This window comes from Thamnophis sirtalis, unplaced genomic scaffold (assembly GCF_051295495.1).
Source record: "Thamnophis sirtalis isolate CommonGarterSnake01/CBP01778 unplaced genomic scaffold, rThaSir2_p1.2 scaffold_5, whole genome shotgun sequence".
Lineage (NCBI taxonomy): Eukaryota > Metazoa > Chordata > Lepidosauria > Squamata > Natricidae > Thamnophis > Thamnophis sirtalis.
In genome coordinates, this window is record NW_028261385.1 from 10,005,120 (window position 1) to 10,021,451 (window position 16,332).

Below are 16,332 nucleotides of genomic sequence, written 5' to 3' on the forward strand. Positions count from 1 at the left end.
GAGAAGAAAGGAGGGAAGGTAGGAGGGAAGGAAGGAAGAGGAAGTAGGATTGTTGTAAGATAAGATGGGTTTATGGGATGGTAAGAAAGCAATTTCAAGTATATTGTCAACTGTAGGGGAGAAAAATTGTTACAAATACATATTATTAATAACAGTTATGAGATCATATAATTGTGAATGTATATATGAGAAATAAAAAATTTTTTAAAAAAAGAATGTAAGGGAATTAGGTTTATTGGGAAAAAAAATTAATCGTAATTGAATATACGTTGTACAATGAAAGTGAGGTATTTAGTTATATTAGATGGAAAATCCTGCGATTGTAAATGTAATTGAGAATATGGATGCAAAAACACTTGTAACCAAACGACATGCGGTATGCAATGGATGATAATTTTTTTATGTTGTTTTTTATGTTTAAAAATAAAAAAATTTGCAAAAAAAATAAAAAACAAGACCAGCACACCTACACCCGTGAAAATCTACGAACAGAAATATCACCGGCATAATGCTAAGTCAGGGAAGGAATCTTCACGATTGTTTAAACCAAGCAGGTTCACATCATCTCCTTCCTCCCACTTCCTTCTCACCTGGCATCACTTCGGCCACCAGTGGTCCTTCTGCTGTCAGCTCCCGCACAATCTCATTGTCATCCTCGTTGATATCTAACCAACGTCCACAGTTGAAGGTGTACTTCTCTTTTGTCAGAGTTTTCAAAAGTGTGACCTTGAAGAATTGAAGAAGAAAAAACCCTGTGAGAATATATAAACCAATGATCTAGCGGGCATGTTTGGAATTTCACAGTTCTTGGAAAGGGATGGGAACAAGGAGCTTATGTGAATAAAAACGGAGGGTCAAGCCTGAATTTTAAGTGGGTGCAGGGCTGGGTGAATTGGGAAAACAGTAAAACATTCCTTCTAAAATGTGTTCACATTCTCTTCTGTTAAGGGAGAACCTGAAGTCTTTGGTATTTAAACTGTTTGCACTTCAGATGTATTTAAGAAGTTTATATCATCTGCTTAATCGGGACTTCTCTTCTGTTGGCCCAGGCTATAAGCTCACATCTGGATAAACATATAGGATTACACTTTAAGATGTTTAATCTCAAAACATTTAACTAGATAGCAGGTTACATGCACTTAGAGGGATTATTTCTGGGTAAACATGCTTAAGACCAAGCTGAGGATGAATTTGCAAAACATTGGATCCTTATTAATAATATTCTGGATCAAGAAAAAAGAAGAATCTTACAGTTAAACGCCCTCCTTTTGTCATAGATGAAATCAACAGTAAACTAAGATTAATATGGTTAAGAATTATACAATGGCTGAAGGGGTAGAACTACCGTGTTTCCCCAAAAATAAGACCTACCATATTTTTCGGACTATAAGATGCACCGGTGTATAAAACGCACCATGATTTCAAAGAGGTAAGAAAGAAAAAAAAGTTTTTATCCTCCCCGACCCCCAGGAACACTCTGCAGGATTCAGCAGGGCTGGGGAAAGGCAAAAATGCCCCAGTTTTTGAGAAAAATGGGCAAAAAACAGGCTGTTTTTTGCAAAAACGGACATATTTGCCTTACCCCAAGCCTGCAGAGTGCTCCTGGGGGCTGAAGGACAGCAAAAACGACCCCATTTTTGCGGAAAACAGCCTATTTTTCACCCATTTTTCACAAAAATGGGATGAGGGGGGGCAGAGCTTCAGGAGGCCAAAAGTGGCTGCATTCGGTGTATAAGACGCACCAAGATTCCCACGCTCTTTTAGGGGGGAACGGTGCGTCTTATACTCCCAAAAATACACTAACCAGAAAATAAACCCTAGTACAATATTTCAGGATCCTCGTAATATAGCCCAAAAATGGGTTGTATTGCTAACTAGGGCATACAAAACCAATTCTCGAATACAGCTCATCTGCCTAGAACCCACATTATACATCGGACATTAATACAATTGAGTGGGCCCAGAAGTATTTGGAATGAGCTGCCCCCGGAGCTTCGCATAATTCCCGACCTCCAGTCCTTGCGACGCGAGCTAAAAAGTTGGCTTTTCCAGCAAGCCGGCCTGGCTTTAATAGAATAAAATATAGGATTAATTTGGTTGTCAAGGCAACTGAGGGCAAGACAAGAAGCAATGGGTGGAAACTAATCAAGGAGAGAAGCAACTTAGAATTGAGGAGAAATTTCCTGACAGTTAGAACAATTCATCAGTGGAACAGAATTTGCCTCCAGAAGTTGTGAATGCCCCAACACTGGAAGTTTTTAGGAAGATGTTGGAGAACCATTTGTTTGAAATGGTATAGGGTTTCCTGCCTAGGCAGGGGGTTGGACTAGAAGACCTCCAAGGTCCCTTCCAACTCTGCTATTGTATTGCATTGTATTAAAATAAAATAAATAAAAGGAAGTACAGTTAGTCTTCAACTCACAATTGAGCCCAACAGTTCTGTTGCTCAGCAAGACAATTATCAAGTGAGTTTGGCCCTATTTTACAACCATTCTTGCCACAGTTGTTAAGTGAACCCCTGCAGTGGTTCAGCTAGCAACACGGTTGTTCAGTGAATCTGGCTTCCCCCACTGACTTTGCTTGTCAGAAGGTCACAAAAGGGGATCACGTGACCCCGGGACACTGGAACCGTCATAAATATGAGTCAGTTGCCAAGCGCCTGAATTCTGAGCAGGTAACCACAGAGATGCTGCAACGGTCGTAAGTGTGGAAAAAACGATCCTAAGTCACTCTTTTCAGTGCCGTTGTAACTTTGAAAGGCCACTAAACGAGGGGTTGTAAGTTGAAGGACTTGTTTTTGCAATCCCCTTGGTCATTTTTGCTGTTCTTGCTAACATTCTATTCTCATTTGTGGAACTACCATATTTTTGGGAGTATAAGATGCACCTTTTTCCCTCAAAAAAGAAGGTGAAAATCTGGGTGCGTCTTATACACTGAATACAGCATTTTGGCCTCCTGAAACTCCGCCCCCTTTGCAAAAATGGCCGTGCAGAGCCTTTAGGAGGCTTCCAGGGTGCTCCTGGGGGCTGGGGAGGGCAAAAATGAGTGAAAACGGGCCGCTTTTCACTCATATTTGCCCCCAGCCCCCAGATGTACTCTATAAGCCTCCTAAAGGCTATGGATGTCTTTTTTTTTCTTTTTTTTTTTGATAAAAACCGGGCGTATTTTCGCAAGAAATGGGCCATTTTTGGGGAGGTCTGCAAAGTGCAAAAACATTTTTTTTTAAAAAAATTGCCTCTTCAAAATCTTGGTGCATCTTATACTCCGGTGTGTAAAATACAGTACTTTTTCAACTACAATGTGCAGAAATGGACAAGTATGTCCACTCCAATGCCTTGAAGTGGATAATCAAGATTAGAAATGATACACCGGAGCTTTCAAATGGCAAAAGGATCCTTAAGAGTAGAAAAACTGCTCAATCTTGCTGAATATCAACCTAGGTCAGTGTTAGAGTCACCTGTGAGCTCTCACAAAGCTATTAGTAATGCCATTTGTGCAGCTGTTAGTATCGCTTCCTCTCAAAATGGCTGGTTGTTTCACTTCTGAAATGGCCTTTTTTTTCTTCTTCTTACCTTGTTGAGATGCCAGCCAGAAAAAGGACTCCGTTTCTCGTGCCATATCCGAATTTTGAATAACGTACCCAGATCTGGGAGCTCAATCTATACAAATAAGCACAAGAGAATAAAAAAAAGTTGGGAGGAACCTTGGAGGTCTTCTAGTCCAACCCCCTGCTCAAGCAGGAGACCCTACACCACTTCAGACAAAGAGTTGCCCAATCTCTCCTTAAAAACCTCCAGTGATGGAGCACCCACAACCTCTGGAGGCAAGTTGTTCCACTGATTGATTGTTCTCACTATCAGGAAATTTCTCCTTAGTTCTAAGTTGTTTCTCTCCTTGATTAGTTTCCACCCATTGCTTCTTGTTCTGCACTCAGGTGCATACAACTTAACAGAATAATAGAGTTGGAAGGAACCTTGGGGGTCTTCTAGTCCAAACCCCTGCTCCAGCATGGAATATACCATTTCAGGCAACATTTGTCCAATCTCTTCTTACAAATTCCAGTGTTCCTCTGATTAATTGTCCTAAATATCAGGAAATTCATCCTTAGTTCTAAGACTAGCAGGCATACTCTTAATACACCTTCAACTGAATGTAACTAATCGCCTTAAAACATCTCATCGTCTTAAATCTGCTCATGTACCTAGAGGTTTAATTTACTGTGTGTAATAAACCATGGAACATGTACAAATGACTAAACTCAAGTTATCCTACTAGAAGAATGACAGAATAACAGAGTTGGAAGGGACCTTGGAGGTCTTCTAGTCTAACCGTCTGCTGAGGCAGAGAACCCTACACCAAAGGGTTGTCCAATCTCTTCTTGAGAACCTCCAGTGATGGAAAATTCAAAACTTCTGAAGGCAAGTCGATCCACTGATTAATTGTTCTAACTGTCAGGAAATTTCTCCTCAGTTCTAAGTTGCTTTTCTCCTTGATTAGTTTCCACCCATTGCTTCTTGTCCTACCCTCAGGTGCCTTGGAGAATAGTTTGACTCCCTCTTCTTTGTGGCAGCACTTCAAATATTGGAAAATTGCTATCATGTCTCCTCCCCTGGTCCTTCTTTTCATTAAACTAGACACACCTAGTTCCTGCAACCGTTCTTCATATGTTTTAGCCTCCAGTCCCCTAATCATCTTTGTTGCTCTTCTCTGCACTCTTTCTAGAGTCTCCACATCTTTTTTACATCGTGGCGACCAAAACTGGATGCAGTATTCTAAGTGTGGCCTTACCAAGGCATTATAAAGTGGTATTAACACTTCATGTGATCTTGATTCTATCCCCCTCTTAATGCAGCCTAGGACTGCTTTGGCAGCTGGCTTATTCACAGTAAAATGTTCCTATCACAGGGACAGCAATGCTGGACCAGAAGAAAACGAACATTTTCCATCAACTAATCAATGCATCAATCAATGTATTTTGACGGCATAAATATGTGTAGCTCAGGATTGAAATGAGGGATCCTTGGTTCTCTCTGAGCTTGCTTGTAAGTATTCCTGTTTTGAAGTTTTATCAGCCTTTGGCTGAAAGAGAGAAGTAAATATTTTGGTGTCTTCACAGCGTTAAGATTATTTTAGAGACAACTGTTAAAATTGATAACTGGGTTTGGACCAGTAGTAAAATTCTTTTTTTTTTTTTTTTTGCTATCAGTTCTGTGGGTGTGGCTTGGTGGGCGTGGCAGGGGAAGGATACTGCAAAATCTCCATTCCCACCCGCTCTAGGGTCAGCCAGAGGTGGCTTTTGCCGGTTCTCTGAACTACTGAAAATTTCCGCTACCGGTTCTCCAGAACCTGTCAGAACCTGCTAGATTTCACCCCTGGTTTGGACAATATGTGAACCAGATGCAGGTAAGTCCAGGAGGCTAAACTCACATTAGTGTTAGACGAAAGAAATCAGGAACCAGGATATAGTTCAAAAATACTACAAGTTTTCATCGCCACAATATAAAAAGAAATGTGGAGACTCTAGAAAGAGTGCAGAGAAGAGCAACAAAGATGATTAGGGGGCTGGAGGTTGAAACACACAAAGAACGGTTGCAGGAACTGGGTATGTCTAGTTTAATGAAAAGAAGGACTAGGGGTGACGTGATAGCAGTCTTCCAGTAACTCAGGGGTTGCCACAAAGAAGAGGGAGTCAAGCTATTCTCCAAAGCACCTGAGGGCAGAAGAAGAAGCAATGGGTGGAAACCAATCAAGGAGAGAAGCAACTTAGAATTAAGGAGAAATTTCCTGACAGTGAGAACAATTAACCAGTGGAACAACTTGCCTCCAGAAGTTGTGAATGCTCCAACCCTGGAAGTTTTTAAGAAGAGATTGGACAACGATTTGTCTGAAATGGTGTAGGGTTTCCTGCCTGAGCACGGGGTTAGACTAGAGCAGTGTTTCCCAAACTTGGCAACTTTAAGACTTGTGGACTTCAACTCCCAGAGTTCTCCAGCCAGAAGAGCTAGCTGGAGAATTCTGGGAGTTGAAGTCCACAAGTCTTAAAGTTGCCAAGTTTGGGAACCACTGGACTAGAAGACCTCCAAGGTCCCTTCCAACTCTGTTATTCTGATGTAGGGAAAGCATAAATGGATGTATTTTATGCAGGAGAAAAGAAATCTTGCAAATGCTTCACATATTGTAAGAGATCAAACATAGTTCATGCTGACATTAATGCTGTCGGATTTCTGCTCAACTGCAGCCCAGGTTATTTAATAATTAAAGCCCTATTTCGGAATTACTTTCCTGAAACAAGAATTAGAGAAATAGGACCGTGCCTAGCCCTTCTTCTCTTGGACAAGATATATTAGCCCATCTCTCATGACAATAGTAGAACCGGGAAAATACATTTCCTAGAACTATTAATAGATGCAGAATGACAGATCTGGAAGGGACCTTGGTGACCTTCTAGTCCAATCCTCAGGCAGGAAACCCTATACCCATGATGGTGAACCAGGGGTGGGTTCCTGCCAGTTCTAACCTCTTCTATAGAAGAGGTTCCACAAATCTACGGTGCCATTTAGAACCGGTTTCAGCTCCCTCCCCCCCGCTCATCCGCACATCATCAAGATGAAGAGCGAGAGGAGGAATTCTGGGAGTTGAAGTCCACAAGTCTTAAAGCTGTCAAGTTTGAACACCCCTGTGGGTTTTTTTCTAAAGGGTTAGGGGTGCAAAGGTCTTGTAACTTGACAGCTTTAAGACTTGCGTGCTTCAAATGCCAGAGTTTCTGAGCCAACATTTTGGTTGCTAAGTAAGAGCATTGTTAAGTGAGTTTCATCACATTTTACAAGTGGGCCACGCCCACCCAGTCACATCGCTGGCAAACCACTCCCACCCAGTCACATGGCCGGCAAGCCACTCCCACAAAGCAGGCCACACCTACAGAAGAGGTTCTAAAAATTTTTGAAACCCACCACTGTGGTGAACCTATGGCACTCGTGTCACAGGTGGCATTCAGAGACCTCTCTGCGGCCAGGCGAGCTGTCGCCCCAGCTCAGCTTCACTGTGCATGCGTGTGGGCCTCCTGCCAGCCAGCAGGCGGTGGGCGCTCACATTGCATTTTGGGGTCTGTCACAGCGACCCTGCATCCCATTCTGGCTTCCCTGTTGGTGCAGGAGTCCTTCCAGGCCCAAACAATAGCAATAGCAATAGCAGTTAGACTTATATACCGCTTCATAGGGCTTTCAGCCCTCTCTAAGCGGTTTACAGAGTCAGCATATTGCCCCCAACAATCCGGGTCCTCATTTCACCCACCTCGGAAGGATGGAAGGCTGAGTCAACCTTGAGCCGGTGAGATTTGAACCGCTGAACTGCAGATAACAGTCAGCTGAAGTGGCCTGCAGTACTGCACCCTAACCACTGCGCCACCTCGGCTCTGTGCCACAAGGCACAGGTGGAGGGTGCACGGCCTCCCTGAGCCCCATTTTGGACCTGGAAAGCCTCCTGCACGAACTTGGAAGCCAAAAATGGGCAGATGCACGAGGGAACACGGGAAAGGGGTTGCACACACATGTGTGGGGGTGGGGCACATGTGGCGGGCACACAGGGTGGGGGTTGCACGTGCATTGCATTATGAATGCGGGCGCCCACTGTCACACAAAGTGTGTGCGCACACTTTCAGTACGCGATGACAAAAAGGTCAGCTATCCCTGCCCTATGCCATTTCAGACAAATGCTATGTTATGGCTGGCATTCTGCTAGCTCCGTATCATATCCTGCCAGCCTGACATTAGCAATGGGGGGGAGGGAAGAGGTTGGAACGTGGGAGGACAAGGAAGGGGAGACTTGAAAGTGAAGCCATGCTGGCCCAAACTGGGAGACACATTAATCCTGTCCGAAGTCAGCCAAAAGTGGGTGGGTGTGGCATGGGGAGGATACTGCAAAATCTCCATTCTTTCCCACTCCAGGGAAAGGATACTGCAAAATCTCCGTTCTTTCCCACTGCAGGGAAAGGATACTGCAAAATCTCCATTCCTCCCCACTCCAGAGAAAGAATACTGCAAAATCTCCATTCTTTCCCACTCCAGAGGAAGGATACTGCAAAATCTCCATTCCCTCCCGATCAGCTGGGACTTGGGAGGCAGAGAATAGATGGAGTCGGGGCCAGTCAGAGGTGGCATTTACCGATTCTCCGAACTACTCAAAATTTCTGCTACCGGTTCTCCAGAACTGGCCAGAACCTGCCGAATACCACCTCTGGGTTGCTCAGGGGGAGAGAGAAAGTTAATTGTTTCCTTTGCACACCAAACTGGTGGATTCAGCTTCATTCTGTAACCACTTTCACTTTCAATAAAGTACAGGTAGTCCTTGACTTACGACAGTTCATTTAGTGACCATTCACAGTTACAACGGCACTGAAAAAAGTTATTTTTGATTGTTTTTCACAGTTACAACCTTTGATGCATCCCCATGATCATCTGATCAAAAATCCAAATGTTTGGCAGCTAGTTCATACTTATGACCATTGGGCTGCTTCCCAGGGTCATGTGATCCCCTTTTGCGACCTTCTGACAAGCACAATCAATGGAGAAGCCAGATTCATTTAACAGCCGGGTCACTAACTTATCCACTGTAGTGATTCACTTAACAACTGTGGCAAGAAAGTAAAGCAGACGTAAAGTGAGATTTGGACATTAATTGTGAAACCTACTGGGTCAGGCTGGACAGCCTCTTAGAGCCCCCTTTACTTCGATATTAAAAGCCACGTAGACAAGAGTTGGAACTTGCAATAGAAACAGGAAGCCTGTGCCTAACCACAAGATGTCAAAATCTATGTCAAAAGTCCAAGGTTCAATTAAAGTTCGTTAATGACACGTACTCCATAAACAAAAGGAGAAGTAAGACCCCATCTCCTTATAAGGCTTTCTCCTCAAGGTAACCACTAAGAAATGTGTTAAGTATTTCCGTGCTGCAATGCTTTTGAGAATGTATAAGAACGCGTGATTCGATAATGAAGGTTGTTCAGAACTTGCAATGCTAAGCCATGGGCTAGCTTTCTGAACCTGGCTGCCAAATAAACTTTTCCTGTATCCTAAGAAGTCTAACGCCTGTCAGTTTCTGCAACAAAAGGTCGTAAAAGGGGGCAAAACAAATGTCTCACTTAACAACAGAAATGTTGGGTTCAATTGTGGTCATAAGTCAAGGACTAGCTATATGCTCTTGGAAGTATGGAACGGAAGGCTAAGTCAACCTTAAGGATCGAACTGCTGGCAGTGGGCAGAGTCAGAGCTTGCAATACTGCATTCTAACCACTGTGCCAGGATGTTGCAAATGACACGGAGCTTGAAGCAGAAATATAATACAAGAAATCCTACCATGAATTTGTCAGTTTGTCCAGCTTCGAAGTTATCAGAGTTATTATCTAATTTCATTTCATCGGATTTTCCTTTGTCACCATAAACCTGGAGAAAGATGGGAGCATCTGTTCCAGCACCTTTAACATCGCTTGTCCAGATCCACAGCGACCAAGGGTTTTCTGTCAAAAATAAAAAAAGATTTGAAAAATTGATTGATTGATTTTTAAATAACCGGATTGGTGACAAAAGGGCAACCCAGTTTAAAGAAGAAACTAACAACAATTTGAACCCCTGTACCTTCATCCGATTGGATTTACAGCCCCACGAGCAGCTTTTCATTTAATAACTAAAATCACACAAAGAATTGAGGTGATGCTTTTTGTTCCCCTGTTGGGTTGTGACATGGACGGCACACTGGGAATTTGGATCAAGCTTCCTAGCGTAGATTTTTGTTCAGCATGATATCCTTTTGGGATAATCAGAAGTGGGGGAGGAGAAGGAAGAAAGGAGGAGAGGAGGAGGAGGAGGAGGAGGAGGAGGAGGAGGAGGAGGAGGAGGAGGAGGAGGAGGAGGAGGAGGAGGAGGAGGAAGAAGAAGAAGAAAAGGAGGGGGAAAGGAGGAGGGGGATGGGATACAATGGACAGAAGGAGGAGGAAGATGAGGGGGGGAGGAAGCTAGAATGCAATGGAGAAGGAGGGGGAGGAGGAAGAGGGGGAGGAGGAAGATGGAATGCAATGGAAAAGGAGGAGGAAGAAGGGGGAGGAAGATGGAATGCAATGGAAAAGGAGGAGGAGGAGGAGGAGGAGGAAGGAGGAGGAAGATGGAATGCAATGGTGAAGGAGGAGGAAGAGGAAGGGGAGGAAGATTGAATGCAATGGTGGAGGAGGAGGAGGAGGAGGAGGAGGAGGAGGAGGAGGAAGTGGGAGGAAGATTGAATGCAATGGAGAAGGAAGAGGAGGAGGAAGGAGGAGGAAGATGGAATGCAATGGTGAAGGAGGAGGAAGAGGAAGGGGAGGAAGATGGAATGCAATGGTGAAGGAGGAGGAGGAGGAGGAGGAAGGGGGAGGAAGATTGAATGCAATGGTGAAGGAGGAGGAAGAGGAAGGGGAGGAAGATGGAATGCAATGGTGAAGGAGGAGGAGGAGGAGGAGGAAGGGGGAGGAAGATTGAATGCAATGGTGAAGGAGGAGGAAGAGGAAGGGGAGGAAGATGGAATGCAATGATGAAGGAGGAGGAGGAGGAGGAGGAGGAGGAGGAGGAGGAGGAGGAGGAGGAGGAGAAGGAAGAGCGGGAGGGGGGAGGAAGATGGAATGCATTAAAGGAGGAGGAGGAGAGAAGAAGAAGAAAAAAGAAGAGGAGGAGGAGGAGACAGGAAGAGGGGAAGAGAGAGATAGGAGGAAGATGGAATGCACTTATAAACCTATTGACCACTATGGTGACAGGTAAAAGCTAAAGGTTTCGCCAGTCCAATTCTCCTAATCTTCCTATAGCTCTTATTTGCTGCTTCATTATTTCAATGCTTCCTTGATCTTCCTTGTTTCCAAGTGGAATTTCTAGATGGGATATTCTTTAGTCTTCTTGTTTGTCACTTCCTTCCTTTCTTCTTTTCTAGCTTAGTTGCATCTGATCTCATCTTGCTAATTTTATTTTCCAGCCTGATCTTCCACATGAGGGATGCACCATTCCCCCCCTTTCTTCGTTGATTTTTTGCATCCCAGGTATTGTCATTATTATGATTATTTCCTAAATAAAGCTTTCATGCAAAGATTACCCTCCAGAATATTTTCTTATGCTTTTAACGTTAGTGTCTCTCCCTTTCTCTCTCCATAGATTCTTTCCGGCACATAAATCTATCTGCATTTCAACAGATGTATCTGCTCCTAAATGTCAGCCAGAAAATTAAGTCCGTCTCTAAGCGACAACTTCACTCTCTGTAATTCTGTACACAGAGTCCTTTTGTCCGAGATATCTCTCTTCAGTCTGAAGGGAGGGAAATGCGTTTTAACTGATGGGAAATTGCAGATTAACAAAGTTGGAAGGGATCTTGTAGGTCATCTAGTCCAACCCCACACACAAACAGGACATCTATTACCATTTCTGACGGAGGGCAGTCCAGTCTCTTCTTGAAGGCCTCCAGTGATGAAGCTCCCACAACTTCTGAAGGCAACTTCTGTTCCATGGGTTGATTGTTCTCACTGTCAGAAAATGTCTCCTTATTTCCAGGTTGAATCTCTCCTTGGTCAGTTTCCATCCATTATTCCTTGCCTGACCTTCAGGTGTTTTGGAAAACAGGTTGACCCCCCCTCCTCTCTGTGGCAGCCCCTCAAATATTGGAAGACTGCTATCATGTCTCCCCTGGTCCTTCTCTTCACTAGACTAGCCATGCCCAGTTCCTGCAACCGTTCTTCGTATGTTTGAGCCTCCAGCCCGCTAATCATCCTAGTTGCTCTTGTCTGCACTTTTTCTAGAGTCTCAACATCTTTTTTATAGTGTGGTGACCAAAACTGGATGCAGTATTCCAGCTGTGGCTTTATTCAATGTTTGAGATACTCCTGTTCACTCATTGGGGTCCACAATTTATCAGTGGAACGACTGGCCTCCGGAAGTTGTGAATGCTCCAACACTGGAAGTTTTTCAGAAGAGATTGGACAACGATTTGTCTGAAATGGTATAGGGTTTCCTGCTTGAGCAGTGGGGTTGGACTAGAGGACCTCTAAGTTCCCTTCCAACTCTGTTATTCTGTTATATTTAGCACAGCACACCTATGGGAAGAAAAATGAAGTCCTCTGAAGTACTCTATAAGGTAAAAGGTAAAGGTTCCCCCCTCGCACATATGTGCTAGTCGTTCCCGACTCTAAGGGGCGGTGCTCATCTCTGTTTCAAAGCTGAAAAGCCAGCGCTGTCCGAAGACGTCTCCGTGGTCATGTGGCCAGCATGACTAAACGCACGGAACGCTGTTACCTTCCCACCAAAGGTGGTTCCTATTTTTCTACTTCCATTTTTACATGCTTTTGAACTGCTAGGTTGTCAGAAGCTGGGACAAGTAACAGGAGCTCACTCCATTACGTGGCGCTTTGGGATTCGAACCGCCGAACTGTCGACCTTCTGACTGACAAGCTCCGCATCTCAGCCCCTGAGCCACTGCATCTCCTTGACATATGGCATAGAGAACCTTAAAGTACTCTATGCCACGTGCTAAATAAGTAAATAAATAAATTAGCCACTTTTAAAAATATTCATTGCGCTAATGTGATCAAGAGGAGATGAAAGACTACAACTTCCTTCCCAACTTCCTGGGTTCTGAATCAGGCACAAAAAAATATCTTCCTAAGACCTTCTTTTCTGTGAAGCTCAACTTGAGGCCCTCAACTGTTTATCTTACCACCTTAACAGACAACAAAATTCTTTCAGTAGACTCGCACAAGTAAAATGGGAGAGTTCCTGTAATCTAGTTATTCTGTGCAGATTAGATCTTTAACACACAACGTTAAAGTACATGGAGAAATAAACATTTTGTTCCTCTCAAAGGAATGGGTGTTGCAAAAAAAAAAAAAAAAAAAGAATCGCGAAACACGCTAAGAGAGGATTGAGATGGTTTGATCCCAGCCGATCCACGATAAGAGGGACAATGGCAAGAAGAAGAAGATACGGTTAACATTTATCTTTTCCTGAGTGGGAGGGAGAGAATGCAATTCGTTTTTTCGCAGCGTCTGATGGGATTCTGCGCTTTTGGCTTTTTTTATTTTTCACCCAGTGTTGAACAGAAATCTAAGCCCTGTGGTTAGTGGAGTGCGACCATCTCTTTAGAACATGATTTCCTCTTGTGCAGGGTTTTGTGGTCATCCGAAGTTGAGCTGCAAACGACAAGCAACCTGTCAGCCCCTCGGGCTGCCATTCGCGTGGACGGCTCCAGTTTGCTGATCCCGGCACCCCAACAATCGGTCGCCCTGCAATTCCCACCTTCCCAGATTCATCCTGCATGCTCCTTGTGGGGTCGGAGCGGCGGCGGGGCCTTTGATGCCTGCAGTGGAATGGAATTTGGCACTCCCTTGCTGCCTCTCTCTTCATCGGCCGGCTCTAATGGTGACGTCATCAGTGGAGTGCAGCGGAGTGCCACAGCCAGTGACGTGCGGTGAGGTTTATGGCTGGTGAGGCACTGACACAGGGGTTTCAAATTTTTTTAGACTTGTGGACTTCAACCCCCAGAATTCCCAAAATGGGCTCAGTGGCGGCCGTAAGTCAAAGGACTACCTGTATTTATAAAGAAATGGGAAGCAAGGTTTATTTATTTGTGTTTACTTTTCAGTCTTTTCTGACGCAGGGAGAGCATTTCGTAGAGTTCCCGTTCCACCAGCCCATCCGCTTCGTTCTCATCCAGCCACTTCCCACAGGGGAACGTCTGTTCGATTCCAGTAAACGGACAGTACACCACCACCTGGCAGAGGGAGATAAAATGAACGATTCCACTTACGTAATTCATATTCAACTTGGCCTTTCACCCTTCGCCCAAGCTGGAGCCCTCCGAATGCCTGCTGCAATCCCCAAATATCTGCAAGGCATTGTTGTCACCTAGGCTTCCCCAGCAGCACAAATCCGAGTCCTCGTCCCAATAAATCCCTTTTATTTAATTTACGGTGAATTCCTCTCCAGCAAAGTCTTTTCTCTCCCACAGTCTTTCAAGATAGTTGCATTAACACTTCACGTGATTGAGATTGAGATTGAGATGCTTTATTTGTATGCCGCCCTTTTCCCTGGGGGGACACAGGGCGGCTCACAACTCAAGGGGAGGGAGGACAAACAAGTCACAAACATGAGAAAACAATACATCATTAGAAACACAACAGTCATACAATTCGAGTGGGGTTAAAATCTTTAGCCCCAGGCCTGTCGGGACAGCCAGGACTTAAGGGCTACGCAGAAGGCCTGGAGGGTGGTGAGGGTACGAATCTCCACGGGGAGTTCGTTCCAGAGGGTCGGAGCAGCCACCGAGAAGGCTCTCCTCCGGGTAGTTGCCAGCCGACATTGGCCGGCTGATGGAATTCGGAGGAGGCCTAATCTATGGGATCATATCGGCCTAGTGGAGGTAATTGGCAGTAGGCGGTCTCTCAAGTACCCAGATCCAATACCATGCAGGGCTTTGTAGGTGACAAGTAGCACCTTGAAGTGCACTCGGAGATCAACAGGCAGCCAGTGCAGCTCGCGGAGGAATCGTGATCTTGATTCTATGTCTCTATTAATGCAGCCTAGGACTGTTTTGGATTTTTTTGGCAGCTGCTGCACACGGCTGGCTCATATTTAAATGACTGTCCACTAGGACTCCAAGATCCCTCTCACAGTTACTGCTATTGAGCCAGGTACCACCTATACTGTATCTGTTCATTTGTTTTTCTTGCCTAAATGTAGAATCTTATTTTTTTCCCCCGTTGAATTTCATTCTGTTAGATAGGACCCCAAGTTGAAGTCTGATTTTATAATTGAAATGAGAGCTTTTGTCAGGCCTGCAATCTTTTCTTTGGGGTCTTTGGCCTGCCACACTTTCTATTTCAAGAGCCGAGGTGGTGCAGTGGTTAGAGTGCTGTACTGCAGCCACTTCAGCTGACTGTTATCTGCAGTTCGGCGGTTCAAATCTCACCGGCTCAGGGTTGACTCAGCCTTCCATCCTTCCGAGGTGGGTAAAATGAGGACCCGGATTGTTGGGGGCAATATGCTGACTCTGTAAACCGCTTAGAGGGGGCTGAAAGCCCTATGAAGCGGTATATAAGTCTAACTGCTATTGCTATTCCTATTGCTATTATTCTACTCTGCATTTTCTATTGTGGGAAAATGGGAGAGGGGATTGTACGGAGTTAGATGCTATGTAGCCATAACAAAATTCTTTCTAGAAAGCCAAGGTCATCCTTTGTCTTTGCACCTCTGCACCTGACCGGAACTGGATGGGTGGAAGCTGCCAGCATGGCAGTGGATGATTGGACCACGGGATGGACTTGTGGGTGTGGGGGCAAGATCTTGAACTTTCAACTGGGTGGGGAAAGCCAGGAAGCATTCAGATTCGGGTTTTTCCCAGATGTGCCAACATGGCTCTCTTAATAAATTGGAACTTTGAGCAGTACATTGCCTAGGACTCTGATTTAATTTTGGATGCTATTTGGAACCCTGACAGCTTTGCTCTTATATAAACATACAGTATATATAAATACAAATTGTCTTAGGTCACCCTGATCAGATTGCCAATGGGATAAAAAAAAGCCTGAACAGCTGTTTTCAACAGCATCTTGGGACACGTCCTTACCTTCTCGCAATACCAGCCACAGCTGAGGCCGGCGTTATCGTGCCCGATGGAGATGCGACTTAAGGGGCTAAGGAGAGCCGCAATTTCGATATTGAAAAGGTCGGTCCTGCTCCGTTCAAACCTCCCTCCTTCCAGGAAAATCTTCCCGCTGTTTTTCAGGCCTTTGGAGCCATGTAGGACAATATGAATTTTGGAGTTGGTTCCTGCCCCTCTGACGTCGCCTGTGACCACCGCCACGTTGTAAACAATACCTGAATGGAGGGGAAGGGAGTTAGAGGAGCAGAATGCAAAATGCAGTTCCCATAATGACCTTACTAACGATGTGCACACAGCTACCTCAGGGGAACTGTGGCCCATTTATGATAGCAGTTAGCAGTTAGACTTATATACCGCTTCATAGGGCTTTCAGCCCTCTCTAAGCGGTTTACAGAGTCAGCATATCGCCCCCACAGTCTGGGTCCTCATTTCACCCACCTCGGAAGGATGGAAGGCTGAGTCAACCTTGAGCCTAGTGGGATTTGAACAGCCGAACTGCCGAACTAGCAGTCAGCTGAAGTAGCCTGCAGTGCTGCATTTAACCACTGCGCCACCTCGGCTCTGACCTGTGGACTTCAACTCCCAGAATTCCTGGGAGCATGGCTGGCTCAGGAATTCTGGGAGTTGAAGTCCATGGGTCATAAAGGGGCCATAGGTTATAAAGGGGGCCCCACC

General features: G+C 44.9%; 1 protein-coding gene across 1 annotated transcript in view; it reads right to left on the reverse strand.

Moving 5' to 3' along the window:
* LOC106555762 (lipoxygenase homology domain-containing protein 1) overlaps positions 1-16,332 on the reverse strand; it is a 218,295-nt gene that overhangs the window by 155,808 nt on the left and 46,155 nt on the right. Inside the window, exons 9-13 of the mRNA XM_087715353.1 lie at positions 15,622-15,872; positions 13,632-13,767; positions 9,351-9,511; positions 3,573-3,659; positions 591-726 (exon numbers count right to left, since the gene is read on the reverse strand). Of these exons, the coding sequence (XP_087571479.1) occupies positions 591-726; positions 3,573-3,659; positions 9,351-9,511; positions 13,632-13,767; positions 15,622-15,872 (771 nt within the window). The remainder of the gene's footprint in view (positions 1-590; positions 727-3,572; positions 3,660-9,350; positions 9,512-13,631; positions 13,768-15,621; positions 15,873-16,332) is intronic.